The sequence below is a fragment of the Pelophylax lessonae genome (genome assembly GCF_965119305.1).
Source record: "Pelophylax lessonae genome assembly, chromosome: 5".
NCBI lineage: Eukaryota > Metazoa > Chordata > Amphibia > Anura > Ranidae > Pelophylax > Pelophylax lessonae.
The window spans coordinates 322,642,968-322,659,129 of NC_138772.1; the positions used below are offsets into that span (position 1 = coordinate 322,642,968).

At 42.6% G+C, this 16,162-nt stretch overlaps 1 protein-coding gene across 1 annotated transcript in view; it reads right to left on the reverse strand.

The window, feature by feature from the left end:
* Positions 1–1,958, reverse strand: part of LOC309556934 (uncharacterized protein) — an 87,761-nt gene extending 85,803 nt beyond the window's left edge. The window contains exon 1 of the mRNA XM_082259506.1: positions 812–1,958. Coding sequence (XP_082115632.1) covers positions 812–1,937 — 1,126 coding nt within the window. The 5' untranslated portion in view covers positions 1,938–1,958. The remainder of the gene's footprint in view (positions 1–811) is intronic.
* Positions 1,959–16,162: the final 14,204 nt, after the last annotated feature.

Genomic DNA, 16,162 nt, shown 5'->3' on the forward strand with positions numbered 1-16,162 from the left:
TCACTACTGTAGAGACAGAATTTGTGCTAGAAAGAGGGATGAATTGGGGGAGGGGGGGTTGTGCTAGGTTGGGGATCTGGGAGTGGGTGGAGAAGTTGTGCTAGGACGGGGAATTCTGGAAGGGTTGTGTTGGGTGGGGGGTTGCTAGGAGGGGAGATTTGGAGGGGCTTTGAGCCGAGAGAGTGATTTGAGTGGGGGATTATGCTAAGAGGGGGGATTTGGAGTGGGTTGTCCTATGACGGGGGATTCGGGAGAGTTTGTGCTAGGAGGTGGGATTGGGGGGTTTAGAACATACAGACCATGGAACTCTCCCTAACAGAGTACATATAGGGCTCGTTCACACCAGGTACAGTGCGCTAACAGGATGTGAAATCGCGTGTGTTCCTGTACCGCATAAAAAAAAAATGTGATGCCTCTTGCAGACGAGCATGGGTGCCATTAATTCTTAATGACACCCCCACGCATCTAGCAAATGCACGTATGTGTTTGCCTGCTAAAATGCACGGTACTGTAGTACCATGTGTTTGGATGCTACGCAATTTTAAAAATCGTGCAGGCACCATTTTGCGTATTTCACACTCATGGAGCAGCTCATTAAAAAAATGCAACATGTGGGAACATGCAAAAGAGCATGTGCATTTGGATGTGCCTCCTGGTGTAAACGAGCCCTCAGACTGGTGTGCCCTGGAATTGTGCGCGATCCTAAAGGGTGCCTTGACTGAAAGAAGGTTGATAAACACTATTATACTCTTCGAAACAATGTCAATTTTAAAATAATCAGCAGCTAAGCCACATGAATAATGACACATACCCACTAGTCCACAATGGCAACACTTGAAGACGTCATCATGATGGCAAGCGACATGCAAGTTTCGGACATTGTCACTGTCAAATGATAAAGGACATTTGGTGCACAGGAACACTTCACTCTTCTTGTCATGTCCTTTCATGTGACTTTTCCATGCACTCTGCGTCATAAACCTTTTCTCACAAACCTGACACTGATAGCTCTTTCTTACTAGATGGTGGCTTTGGATGTGTTTGTCCATCAGACTCCATTCTGTCATGAGGCAGCCACAATGTACACACTTGAAGCCACCGCCAGGTTTGTGGCACTGCATGTGTATTTTGTAGGTGTCTTTTGTTTCCAATTGAAGATGACAAGAAGAACATACATAGTTTGGTTTCTTAGCCTCATCCTCACTGATCTGCCCGCCAATCTGCGATGGTAGATCTGCTTCTTTCATATGTATACTCTCTGTCCCGATGCATTCATCAGCTGTGCTACTTTTGCAAACCTTTACCTCTGCCGATGAAGGAATGGGCCGAATGCTAGATATCCGATAAAGCCCAAGAGATAAGAGGTGCTCACACTGTGCATCATCTTCATCTTTGCTTTTGGGTGAATTTGCACTGCTTGATGGAGGAACAGAGTCACTGGGAACAGACTCGTCTAGCTGGAAATCTGACTGTTCTTCTTCAAATAATGAATTGACTTCACTTGCACTGGCTATATTTGTATTAGCACTTTGCCCCCCAAGGCTCATATCACATGATGCAGGGCTCATCGTGTTTAGCATCCTATACAGGAAAGGCATTTTTTCAAGGTTTTCTTCATTTTCTTTGTTTTCCTGTGCCATTTCCTCCCCAATGCTATAGGAATCATTTTCTTCTTGGTCTGTGTTCTCCGGGATAAGAGGTGTTTGATCTAACTGGTGAACATCCAACACATGATGGCAGATTTTGGTTTTTAGGCTGCTAGTAAACTGGCATAATTTACACCTGTAAATCTCCAACAGAAATACTTCCACCAGATTGGCTATCCTGGCATCAAAGCTCTCAGTGCTGGATGCGTAAAAGCAAGAAGTTGCAATCTCTGCACTAATATGCAACGTTACAGGAGTTATATGCTTGAATTTCAACTTGATTTCATCCATTTCTAAAAAGAGAAGCAGCACTGAACCTATGAAAAAACAAATAAAAACCATTACGTGCAGTCTAACAAAGTGAGGAGCTATACACATTTATATACTTCTCAATCTCACAAATAAAAGGGTTTTAAAGTGCATTTTCACAATCAGTGCCCATAGTACTGCCAGTCAGTGTCCATCAGTGCCACCCGTCAGTGCCACCCGTCAGTGCCCATCGGTGCCACCTATCAGTGCCACCCATCAGTGCGGCATATTAGTACCTTCTCATCAGTGCCCATCAGTGCCACCTCATCAGTGCCCATCAGTGCAGCCTATCAGTGCCCATCAGTGCAGCCTATCAGTGCCCATCAGTGCCGCCTCATCAGCGCACATCAGTGAAGGAGAAAAATGTATTTATTTTCAAAATTTACTCACAGAAAATAAGAAAACTTTTTTTTTCAAAATTTTCTGTCTTTGGGGTTTTTATTTCTTACAAAAAAGAAAAAAGAAAAGAGGTGATAAAAAAATACCACCAAAAGAAAGCTCTATTTGTGTGAAAAAAATGATAAAAATTTCATATGGGTACAGTGTAGCATGACTGCGCAATTGTCATTCAAACTGTGACAGCGCTGAAAGCTGAAAATTGGCCTGGGCAGGAAGGGGGTGAAAGTGCACTGTAGACAAGTGGTTAAACACACCTGCTCCCCCTTCACAGCCAGCTGAGACCTTGTAACACTAACGAGTCACATGACACTGGGGAGGGAAAATGGCTAATTGGGCCCAATTTGGACATTTTCACTTAGGGGTGTACTCACTTTTGTTGCCAGCGGTTTAGACATGAATGGCTGTGTGTTGAGTTATTTTGAGGGGACAGCAAATGTACACTGTTTTACAAGCTGTACACTCACTATTTTACAATGTAGCAAAGTGTCATTTCTTCAGTGTTGTCACAAGAAAAGATAATCTATATAATAAAATATTTACAAAAAGGTGAGGGGTGTACTCACTTTGTTAGATACTGTATATATATATATATATATATATATATATATATATATATATATATATATATATATATATATATAAATAGCACGCTTCACAGGTGAGGCAAATGGCACTATGGTGCTCTTCCCGTGCATGCAATCAGGCCCTCCCAAAGGCCATATGTAGAGACTAGTCCAAGGATTGCTGCACTTAAAAAATGTATTGAATAATATTCACATACAAGTTGCTAATTGTTCCACACAATGGTTTCAGGCTATAAGGCTTGGGCCCTTCTTCAGGTGGGAACAAACAAGAAGTTACAATACTTTTACATCCTTTTATATTAATACATTTTACACCAGGAATCAATTTGGTACCAATTAAACAAAACAAAGAAATTTAAATCATTCCATCCTAAGCCCTCGTTCACATCAGGCCGATTTGACATGTCAAACTGCATGCCAAATTGCAGCCTTTTGCCGGCAATGGCACTGTCCGAAATCGGTGCGACTCCGACTTTGCGGCTCCGCACCGATTCCCAAAAGTAGTACCTGCACTACTTTTGGCGACTTTAGGGGTGATTTCAAAAGACATCTTTGCATGAATCCGCAGACATTTCTCTCAAATCACCCTCGAAGTCGGATTGAAATGCCGCTTTGAAGTTCATCTGAACTCGCACGATTTTAAACCCGCATTCAGTGTGATCCTAGGCTAAATCATAGAGACACAGCTAAATGAGATGCAATCACTCTCCAACAGCCCACAGAAAGTATTCCGGTAGCAACCTATTACCAAAAGATAGACATATTGATAATTAATGAATAGAAGCAAAAAGATATTGTTTATACAAAGTTCAATACATACATATTTCTGATCGAGATATATTTCCACGGGTGTTAAAAAACCAAAATATATACACAGATATGCTCTATAGATTATCTACAAAACAATTCATTCAAAAATAGAATGCTCCTAAATTTTTTTTTCAATATTAAAAAAAATTAGTTCATTATAAACGTATAAGTGAAGATCAAAGTCAGAATTTAAGCCCCTAGGTTGTATCCACCTCCTCTATTTTAAGGGACTGCATCAATTACCATATATTTAAGTTGTGAGACTGAATGTCCCATTTCCACAAAATGTCTAGCAAGTGGCAGTTTAGTAAGTTTATCCCTTAGGCCACTTTCACACATGTCCGATCCTGTCCGTTCCAATTTCTGCTCAGCGGGGGATCAGCGGTTACTGACAATTCTATTAACCCTTGTTAGCTGGCTTTTTGGGATAGATTTAAATACCCCAGGGGGGTGAAAACTTTCATAAACTTTCATAATGTAATAGGTGGTTAGGATCAGTTTTGTGTATAGATCACTTAGGCTACATTCACACCTGAGCGTAGCGTTTTTCGCGCGTTTTTTACCGCGATTTTACCGCGATTTTTGCGGCGTTTTTTACCGCGATTTTACCGCGATTTTTACCGCGATTTTTGTGCAGGCGTTTTTAGATTGAATAGAGATCAATGGAAAACGCCTGTAATCTGCCCAAAAAGAAGCTCATGTACTTTTTTGAGCGTTGGGCGTTTTGTAAACAGCGTCAAAACGCTCAGATGTGAACAGGGGCCATTGAAATGAATAGGATTTGTCTTGTTGGGCGTTTTGAGAGCTGATCCTAGAGCAGAAAAACGCCCCAAAAACGCCCCAAAACGCCTAGATGTGAACGGAGCCTAAAGAGTCTACCGTTTTTATCATTATACATGGGTCATTCTCCTACACAGAGGAAGATGTATCCCAAATTTATACAGGTACTATTGGATCATGAGACTTCTTAACACAAACCTCATCAGTACAGCTTACACACAAGCTTAAAAGGTTGTTACAAAAGATTGATAACAATGGAGTTACATGAGGTTACTTTGGCGGAATATTTAAAAATTGCAACCTATCCCAAGGGGTCTACGTGTTTGTTTGGTACCTACCTTGTTTGCGCAAGATACTGATTTCAAAACCAAGTTTGCCCAAATTGTCAAGAAATGTTCATTTGACATTTTGACTTTACCTGTACAATTTCTAGAAAAGGAACGAATATCCCTGGCCAAACAAATATCGGACATTAAGGCACAGTTGGATACTGCTGTAGGCCAGGAAGAGGTAACAAAAACAAATAAAGTATGTATGGATAAGTTGGAAACTTTCAGAAGGAATGTGAAGAATCAAAAGAGAGCCAAATTGGAGAGAGATTGGGATGACTATGCACATGAGAGAGTCTATAATTGGACTGATCCAAATTATTATTGGATTTAAATCTTGGAATCAAGGACATCAGCATAAACAACTATCCACATCTGCATTTTCAAAAGCTTAAACAGGATCAGTTGTGAATGTATCTAATCCTACTTTTTTGGAGGCAGCTTCCACAAATTCCCCCGGAGAAGGAGGGGAGGCAAGCGGCATAGGAAATGCATTGGGAGGAAGAGTGAAAACAGGAAGAATGAACAGAGACTCCAATAGAAAATGCAGTATGTAATATTTCTTACATTTCAAAAAAAGTAGAACTATGGGCAAAACTTTTCTTTTCCCATTTTTGGATAAAGCAAGGGAGGGTTATAACCCCTGTCAGATTTTTGTTTTGTCATCTGTGTCCCATTGCGGCCATATGCCTTTACTTCCTGTCCCATAGCCAAACAGGAAGTTAGAGCAAATCCCTGCAAATTAAGGGAATTCCATGGGGACACCAAGGTCACCAGAACTAGTGTGTTTAGACTGGTCTGGGTGTTAAGTGGGGTCCCCCAAGGCTCAGTCCTAGGACCAACTTTGTTCAATTTATTCATAAACAGCATTGAGGACGGGATCATTAGCTCGATCTCAGTTTTTGCAGATCACACAAAATTGGGCAGGGCAATAACTTCACATCATGAGGAAGAAATCTTACAGAATGACCTGAACAAAATAACAGAGTGGGCAACTACATGGTAAATTAGGTTTAATGTGGAGAAGTGTAAGGTTTTGCACTTGGGGACTAAAAACTTAAAAGTACAATACAATTTAGGGGGGGGGGGCCTTTGGGGGAATCAAAATGGAGAAAGATCTGGGAGTCTTAGTAGAAGATAGACTTAGCAATACCATGCAATGTCAAGCTGCAGCTGCCAAAGCGGGCAGAATATTAGCATGCATAAGGAATGGGATGTATTCCAGAGAAAACTATAATCCTACCACTTTATAAAACTCTGGTCCGAACGCATCTGGAGTATGCTGTCCAGTTCTGGTCGCCAGTCCTCAGAAGGGATGTGTTTGAACTGGAGAGAGTCCAGAGAAGGGCAACTAAACGAATTAGGGGATTGGAGGACGTTAAATATGAAGAGCGTTTACAAGCGTTTTATTTATTCTCCCTGGAAAACGCCTGAGAGGGGAAATTATAGAAATTTACAAATACCTCACCGGTGATCTCAGCATAGAAAAAAAAAAACGATTCAGTTGCAAGGATTGCATGAAGACACAAAGCCATACAATGCGATTAGAGGAGAAGCGTTTTAACCTCAGGCAACACAGGGGGTTCTTTACTGTTAGGGCTACACGACTGTGGAATTCTCTACCACTAAAGGTAGTTACTGCGGGAAGTATGGCTACTTTCAAAGGACTCTTGGACGTACATCTCAAGGATCAGAACATTTGGGGGTATGGGAAAGGATTTTGGCCATACACACCTACACAGGTTGAACTGGAAGGACTATAGTCTTTATTCAACCTCAACTACTATGTAACTTGCTCTGGTACTAAAAAGAGATGAGTTTAGAGACTTAATGGAACAGGAAACAAGACAGGTGAGGCCGGGAATAGCCGAAATTACACGAGCGTCGGCGGCGCGTGCGCGGTGACATGTATGCGACGGACGGGCGGCGCCATTTTTAAAGCTTAAGCCCGTCGGAGCGGACAAGGAATTTTTTTTTTTTTTTCCTTGACTCGAGTATAAGCCAAGGGGGACGTTTTCAGCACAAAAAAATGTGCTGAAAAACTCGGCTTATACTCGAGTATATACGGTATATCCCGTTATTAAACGAGATTAAAACAGAATTTAAAAAAGATTGTGAATAGACCGCTCTCCTGGATCGGACGAATAAGTATCATAAAGATGGTGATAATACCAAAGATTTTGTATAAATTTTAGATGTTGTCAATATCAATACCCCAGATATACTTTAGAACAATAAAGTCAATGGATGTTAAAGTTCACTTGGCAGAACAAGAAACCAAGAATACAATATTCAGTATTAACTAAAAGGTAAAACACAAGGGGGGCTAGCAGCACCAGATATTAAAAAGATATTACGATGCAGTCGCATTAACACGAATGATTGAATGGTCAAAGGTAAAAGGTGGGTGGAGATTTAAAATACACTGAGTAAGACATTATTGAAAAAGAATATATGGATTCCACATGGATATAAAACATTGGATGTAAATATACACAAATTGACTAAAAATGTATTTAGGATATGGAATAAAATCCATAAAGCGGAGTTCCGGCCTCGGGGGTCAATTTGAGCTAAAAAATACCCCCGGGAGAGTCAGGGCTAGTACATTCCATAATGGATAGCCTCTGAACTGTCCCGGGTCGCACTTATCTGCAAGAAGAAATACTTACCTAGAAAATTTATTTTCCAGCGCTGCCATCTCAGGTATGGGCAGCTGAAGCCGCAGCGCCCCTCTTCGGTGTCCTCTTCCATGACGTTGGAGTCCCACAATGCACTGCACCGGCCCCGCTCGTCACTTCCGGTGCAGGCGCGGCATCCCTGCACAGCTTCTGGGCATGCCCAGAAGCGGTTTAGCAGTGAATGTCGCGCCTGCACCGGAAGTGACGAGCGGGGCCGGTGCAGGCGCATTGATTCCTGGGAGCGATGACGTTCAGCTCCCAGGAATCCTCACAAACCGGAAGTGACGGCGCGGGCCGCGGCCGCAGAGGGAGGAAGTGGAAGGAAGGCGAGTATATTTTCTTCTATAATAAGGTAAGTGACCAAAAAAAAAAATCGCCAGTATCCATTTCTTTTTCAGGTTCCCCTTAGCAAGTGGATGGCCCAAAATCGATTTTATCTATTTTGAGGCCGGAACTGCGCTTTAAGCAAATAAAATGGGAATATAATTCACCATTAATTGCACTATCAGGAACAATTTTTTTTCTACCGGCTAATGAGACCCAATCTGGTGAATGGTTTAAAAATGCACAGTTGAAAGATATCATTAAAAAAAAGGGAAAATTTGTTCATATCAGGAATAAAAACACAAGGGTGATTTGATGAAGTTAAATGAATGGAGGTATTTTCAGCTAAAGAACTTTGTATTAGCATTGCCACAACCAATGCCCCCCGAGCAAACAGCTTGCAATGGTGGCATTCAAGCAGGTCTGCTCCCAAGCTGCTGCTCTGCGTGTCCATTCACACACAGAGCCGTAGCTCGGCGATGATCCCTCTCTCCTCATTGGCTCACTAGGTGTGATTAACAGCAGAGGGAGCAGATGGCTGCTCTCTCAGTCAATGAGGAGGGAGAGTCCCTGGAGAGCTGAGGCTCTTGTGCACATTGCTGGATCAAGATGGGGCTTAGGTAAGTAATAGGAGTGGCTGGGGGCACTGCTGCACGTAGAAGGTTTTTTACCTTTATGCATACAATGAGAGCTGTACAATAATGTGTCTGCAGGCAACAGTGAAGCCTGGTGGAGGTTCCTTGCAACTTTGGAAGTGTAGTCTTGCAAATAGAGTTGGAGAATTATTCAGTATCAATGGTGTCCTCAATGCTAAGGAATACAGGCAGATACTTATCCATCATGCCATACCATCAGGGAGGCCTGTGTTGGCCCCAAATTGATACTGACGCAGGACAACGACCCTGAACATACAGCCAATGTAATTAGGAACTATCTTCAGTGTAAAGAACAACAAGGAGTCCTGGAAGTAATTTGGCCTCCACAGGGCCCTGATCTCAATATCATAGAGTCTGTCTGGGATTACATGAAGAGAGCGAAGGATCTGAGGCAGCCCACATCCACAGAAAGTCTGTGGTTTGTTCTCCAAGAGGTTTGGAACAACCTACCTGCCAAGTTCCTTCAAAAACTGCGTGCAAATGTACCTAGAAGCTGTTTTGAAGGCAAAGGGTGGTCACTCCCAAATATTGATTTGATTTGGATTTTTCTTCTGTTCATTTACTTTCCATTTGGTTAATTGATAAAAAGAAAAAAATGAAACTACTAAAACTTATATTTCTGAAAGCATTCTTAATTTAAAGAATTTCAAACCTGCCTAAAACTTTTGCACGGTAGTGTGTATATATTTATACATACATAAATGTAATTATTTTAGATATTTGTGTGAATGGGAACTTTAGAAGAAGAGGAAGAAAATAATTTTGCGTTAAATGATGATTGTGGGGTTTGTATAACTGAGCGGTAATTACCGCATTTTTTTCAAGCAGTATCTCCTCGCATTGAGTTGGAGCGGGCCAGGAATCTGGCTGCCGCGTCCTTAACCACGAATGACTCATAAGCTGTCAGCAATTAAAAATTATGAAAAACAGTCTGGGGTCCCTCCCAAAATCCATACCAGACCCTTATCCGAGCAAGCAGTCCGGAAGGTCAGAAAAGGGGGAGGGGGGCAAGCGAGCCCCACCCTCCTGAACCATTTCAGGCCACATGCCCTCAACATGGGGTGGGTGCTTTGGGGCCACCACCCAGCGACAACACCTGGTGGCACCAGCCCTTGTGACATCACCAACCCAGCATGCACAGGTCAGTGATGTCACAAGGGGGTGGTGCCACCAGGTGATGTAGCCGGGTAGCCCCGCCCCTTACCTACTTAAGAAATGTCACATGGCGGAGCAGACCACAGGTGTGTTTGTCGGGAGCAGAGCTTTTTTTCTTCTCTTTTCGGGTCTGGCAGTGACGGCAGACATCATGATTGACCATGGACCTACATGGGGGGGGCATTGTTTTTAATAAAGGAATTTGATACTGTCTTTATACACTGTACTGTCTTTAACCACTCTGGAAGGATTTGCCCCTTAATGACCAGGCATTTTTTTGCGATTCGGCACTGCGTTACTTTAACAAACAATTGCCTTTTTTTCCCACAAATAGTGCTTTCTTTTGAAGGTATTTGATCACCTCTGAGATTTTTATTTTTTGCGCTATAAACAAAAAAATAGCGACAATTCTGAAAAAAATATATATATTTTTCACATTCTGCTATAGGACATTCCCAAAAAAAAATTAAAAATCAAAATTTTTTAACATTTCAGGCCAATTTGTTTTCTGCTACATATTTTTGGGAAAAAAATTGCAATAAGCGTATTTTGATTGGTTTGCGCAAAAGTTGTTGCGTCTACTAACTACGGGAAAGATTTGTCATTGCTATTGTTTTTTTTTACTAGTAATGGCAGCGATCTGTGATTTTTAGTGGGACCGTAACATTGCAAGGGACAGATCGGACCCCTAACTGACATTTTTGACACTTTTGGGGGGACCAGTGACATTACAGTAATCAGTGCTAAAAATATGCACTGTTACTGTAATAATGACACTGACAGGGAAGGGGTTAACACAGTGGGTGATCAAGGGGTTAAATGTAAGCCTAGGGGAGTGTTTCTAACTGTGGGGGGGAGGGGATGGGCTTTTGAAATGATCACAGAGACCGGTGATCCTATATAGAAGGATCACAGGTGCTCTGTGATCATTCCAGAGAGAAGAACGGTCAGCTGTGTTTACAACAGCTGACGGTTCTTCTCTCTCAGCGTGGAGCGATAGCGGGTGGCCGGCAGGAATCGGAGCCGCCGGCCCCGTGCATCGGAGTCCCCGCTGCCGAGTGGGGGCAGGAGTGTGCCAACTACGGCACGCGACCCCTAGCAAAACTGCGGCGGGCAGTCCTTAAGTGGTACACTTTTTTGGTAGGGGTACTATATACCGCATATTCATTCACATGGGGGAAGGCAGGATTCTTATAACCTTCCTCCCTGCCCGCAAACCCCCACAACAACAGCCCAGGGTTGTGGGGAAGAGGACCTTGTCCCCATGTTGAGGACATGTGGCCTGGTATGGTTCAGGAGGGGGGCGCTCGCTCATCACCTCCCTACCCCTTTCCTGGCCTGCCCGGGGGGGGGAGCACAACGTTTTTTTTTTTCTTTTAACATGAAGTTCCCCTAAAATCCATAAAAGACCCAAAAGTAATTGCTGATAAGTCTCCTGGACACAGGGGAAGGTTTCCTTAACTCCTTAACAACCACCTATTGAGGGGGGGATCCCCAGGCTGTTTCTGACACATAGAAACTTGCCTCAAGAACTTACCGCATGGTTTTTTTATTATATTTACGGGCACATTTTTCAATTTGTGGTAAATTTGTAGTAAATTCCGCATAAGAGTTTTGTTTTTTGTGAATTGGACTTTATTTACCGCATGCAATAATTTATGCAAAGGAGTCATGTGACCAAGTTATTGCATGCGGTATTTGTGAATTGACTACTAGATGTTGCACCATCATGACACAACCACGTGCATTGCAGCCCCCATTCGCTTGAATAGACGTTCAGCGGCATGCCATTACATTTTTGCCACGTTCATGAAGCAAGCCATCACAGCAGCAGCACCCTGAGCGGCTGCATGCCCTTTTTCAGGTTGTTGGTCAGGTGGCAGTGAAATCAGTGCCCGATTTGTCCCCTGGCCACTTGGACCCTTACAAAAATGTGTGGAATTTATGGCTAGCGTCAAATTTAGCTGGTTATTTATATTTTTTCTACTTTTTTTTCCCAAGCATATTTGTGTTTATACGAGTGGTACAGTAGCTATGGGCAGAAGAAACAAAAACACACACATCTAATTTTTCTCTGGAAAAAAAGGAAACATATGTATGATTACTCACGAACGTAGTGCAATGTCATCAAGAAATATACACATCACTGTGCCTTTTAAAAGGAAGCCTCTTCTAGGACAAATATGTACGCTGCCACTACTGATCACCTTCTGAACATGCTAGTTACCTGGCTGTCTCTGGCATCAGAACATTGAGTTACTAAACCAGAAAAAAACATGAAGCAATTAATGGCAGAATTTTTCAGGTAGCGACTGCAGCATTGGGAAAAGGTTACATATTCCACTCCAAAATCAGGAAGAACATGTAACATGTTCCCAAAGGTAAACTTATCCTTTGTAGTGGAGTTTTTTTCATCTTCATTCATTTTGAGTGCAGCAGCCCCCCCCCCAATACTTAGCTGAGCCCCATCTCAATCAAACAACGTGCACAAGAGACTCGGCTGTCTGGGACTCTCCCTCGTGATTGGCTGAGACACAGCAGCAGGCACCATTGGCTCCCGTTGCTGTCAATCAAAGTCATTGAGCCAATGACAAGAGGGAGTGGGGGGCGGGGCCAAACTGCAGCTTCATGTCTGAATGGAAATACAGAACGGGTGCCTCCATAACTATTTGCTTGCTGTGGGGGCACTCAGCAGGAGGGAGGGGCCAGAAGGGCTGACGGGGGACCCGAGAAGAGGAGAATCAGGACTGCTCTGTGCAAAACCAACTGCACAGAGGGAGGTAAGTATAACATGTTTGTTAGTTTTAAACAAAAAAAAAAAAAAAAAGACTTTAATATTACTTAAATGACCTTTGGGAAAAGTAAAAAAATGCTGTTCAGACATTTCTTTAACCACTTAAGCCCCGGAGGATTTGGCTGCTAAACGACCAGGGGGTATTTTGCGATTCGGCACTGCGTGAATTTAACGGACAATTGCGCAGTCGTGCGACGCTGTATCTAAACGAATTTGGCGTCCTTTTTTTCCCACAAACAGAGCTTTCTTTTGGTGGTATTTGATCACCTGTGCGATTTTTTGATCATGCGCTATAAACAAAAAAAGAGCGTCAATTTTGCAAAAATAACAATATTTTTTAAATTTTTTTATATGAAATTCCCCCCCCCCCAAAAAAATGTAAAAATCTAAATTTTTTAACATTTTGGCCAATTTGTTTTATGCTACATATGTTTGGTAAAAAAAAAAAAAAAAAAAAAAAAAAAAAAAAAATCGCAAAAAGCGTATTTTGATTGGTTTGCGCAAAAGTTATCGCGTTTTTTTTTATGCGTAATGGCGGCGATCTGCGATTTTTTTTGCGGTACTGCGACATTGCGGCGGACAGATCGGACCCTTGAATGACATTTTTGACACTTTTGGGGTTACCAGTGACATTTCTACAGTAATCAGTGCTATAAATATGCACTGTTATTGTAAAAATACACTGGCAGTGAAGGGGTTAACTTTTTTTGAAAGGGAGGGGCTATGTGTGTCCCTAGGGGTGTGCTTTCTACTGAGATTGGCTGTGGCTTCAGATGTATGAAGAGTGATCAACGGTTCTACATAGTAGACAGGCAGCTTGTTTACAATAGCCGCCTGACTTTCTCCCTCTCCCCCGCCGATCGCAGAGTGACCGGCGGACATCGGGTCCGCCGGTCACACGCGCGGGGGGGGTCCGTGACCACGCGGGGGCGCGCGCGCTCCCTCCCTAGACCCTCACAAGCTAGTGACATAGCCCTACGTCACTTTGCCTGTGAGGGGCTGACTGTCAACGTAGATCGGCGTTAGGCAGTCGGCAAGTGGTTAAGGCTCCATTCACCCATTCACACTTGTTCAATTTGTCATGCGACTTTGGACATGAAAGTCGCACCCATTCTTTTCATTGGCACCCATTCAAACTGGTGCGGCTTAAAGTCGTATCAACTTTGAAAAAGGTGCCTGCACTACTTTGGTGTGACTTTATGCGACTTAGATCCACAGAGTGTAAAGTTGGATCAAAGTCGCACCAAAAGACACAAAGGAAATCGTGCGACTTAGGAGACAGGCTAATGTGAATGGAGCCTTAAGGCTTAAAATAGGCAGGAGGCAACATATTGCCTCTCATTTGTCCTCTGAAGACGAATCCACTATAGATTGCTTTTCAGAGGGGTAGTAAGGGCTACCACAAATGAAAACAATCCTTAACAATAAAAAATAAATAAAAAATACATGGAGTTCCAATTTAAAGCTGGTTTTTACTACTACTATTTTTTTTTTAAGTTGTGTAATGGTGTGTAACCCAATACCTGCAGGTGGCTGCTCCTAGTAAAAATCCTTTCTGCTGTGCCTCCATCGAAAACCATAGGATACTGCCCTGAGCAACTGTCTTCTGGCACTGTAAGAGTTAAGGCCCGTACACACGTACCGATCGTCGGCATACAAACGTCGGTGGACGAAGGATCTGCCGATTGTACGCGTGTTAGTATGGTGCCTCCGACAGATGTCTGCGCACAATCCGCGGACAAAAGTCTTTCTTGCAAACATGAAAATATTTGTATGCCGACACCAGAACGGACGATTGTTCGCCTGTCAGTACACAATTCGGCCGACAGACCGCAGATTTGCAAGACTGGGCATGCTCAGAAAATAGAAAACACAGGGAAAGTTAACCATTACATGACATCACTTCTGCAGTCAGCGGACAAAATTCTTGTGCTGTCCTTGTGCTGTCTTTGCACTTTTCAGCAGACACCGACATCCCGGGGAGAAAAGAGGAACATTTGTAAGCCGACCATCGGTACGTGTGTACGGGGCTTTAACTGCAGCCACTGCTACTGAGAAAAGTTGCACTGCTTGCCTTCCCTTTTTGCCATTCACAGAACTTTTAACTGCTTCCATACCGGGTGATGCATCATTCAGATATATCCACTGAAAGCCCAGGACCTCATGACGTTCAGCAGTATGGAAGTGGTAATGTCCCACAATGCCTCGCATTCTGTGAATTGCCAGTGGAGATCCTGTCACTTAACTGCTCCTCCTCCATTCACAGATCGTGCTTTTGTGTGACAATAATAGCAGGAGTTGTGTGAATAGCAAAATGTGCAGAAGGAGGTGGTTGGGCGGTGCAACTTTTCTCAGCAGCAGTGACTGCAGTCAAAGTGTAACTAAAGGCAAAACGTTTTGTTTAGTGGAGAGGGATTAGAAAACCTCTCAGTTTTTATTGCGGTCTGTGCACTTATTAGGGAGATTTTTCCTATTTGTCCCGTTTACTAATATCACTGAAAGAAAAACAAAGAAAATCCAAAATTTTGGTTTATTCCCACAACAGTGATAAAGGGTAAATCTTCCATAGGGGCACTAGTTCTGGTGACAACCTGAGATTCCCTTACTTTGGAGGGATTTCCTCTTACTTTCTGTTTTGGCTTTGGAACAGGAAGTGAAATTAAATAGGAAATCTCCCCAATGGGACACACATGGCAAAAAAAAAAAAAAAAAACGTACAACCCTCCCCTATTATATCCAAAATTACAAAAAGAAAAAATAATTGCCCATAGTTCTACTTTAACTCTCAAAGCAAGGGTCAGAAGGCAGCCTCTCAGGACAATATCTGGTGGCTCTGAGAAGGCACAGCAGGGAGGATTTAGGTAATGGGATAGATACACACCATTACACATTACTAATGTAGGCAGTGCTGTATTACAAAATAATTAATACATTTCAACTTTAAGAAATATCTTAGGTAGTACTTAACCATTTCAGCTCTGGAAGGTTTTACCCCCTTCTTCATGACCAGGCCATTTTTGCTCATCGCCACTGCGTTACTTTAACTGGCCCAAACAAAATTTATATAATCTTTTTCACTCAAATAAAGATTTATTTTGGTGGCTTTTGATCACTGTTGGGTTTTTATATATTTTTTTGTGATATAAACGAAAAAAGACCAAAAGCAATATTTTTTACTTTCTGCTACAAAACATATTAAAAAAAATCTAAGATTTCTTCATAAATTTTTCCTAAAATGTGTTCTGAAACATTTTTACTAAAAAATGTTCACACTATCTGCAGTGCGGCACACAGCAGGGGGCCAACACAGAGCTCTGGGCTGTGATCGTACACAGCCAATCAGCAGGTCCCAGACATGAATCATTGGCCGCAACTTGCTGTCAGGTTCCCGCTGTGTACAATCACAGCAGGTGCTGGCCAGAGGCGTGCACCCGGAAATAGGCAACAATTAAAAGTACATCACTTTGCCTACAGCGCCTGCCTGTGTGCGCTAAATTGCGAATGGGTGTAATCACTTAAGCTCCGGAAGGTTTTACCCCCTTCATGACCAAGGAATTTTATGCTATTCAGCACTGCGCTACTTTAATCGGCAATTGTGTGGTCATGCAGTACTGTACGCAAATTACATTTTTATCATTTGTTTTTCTTTTGGTTGTATTTGATCACCACTGGGTTTATTTTTTGCAAGAGTGAAA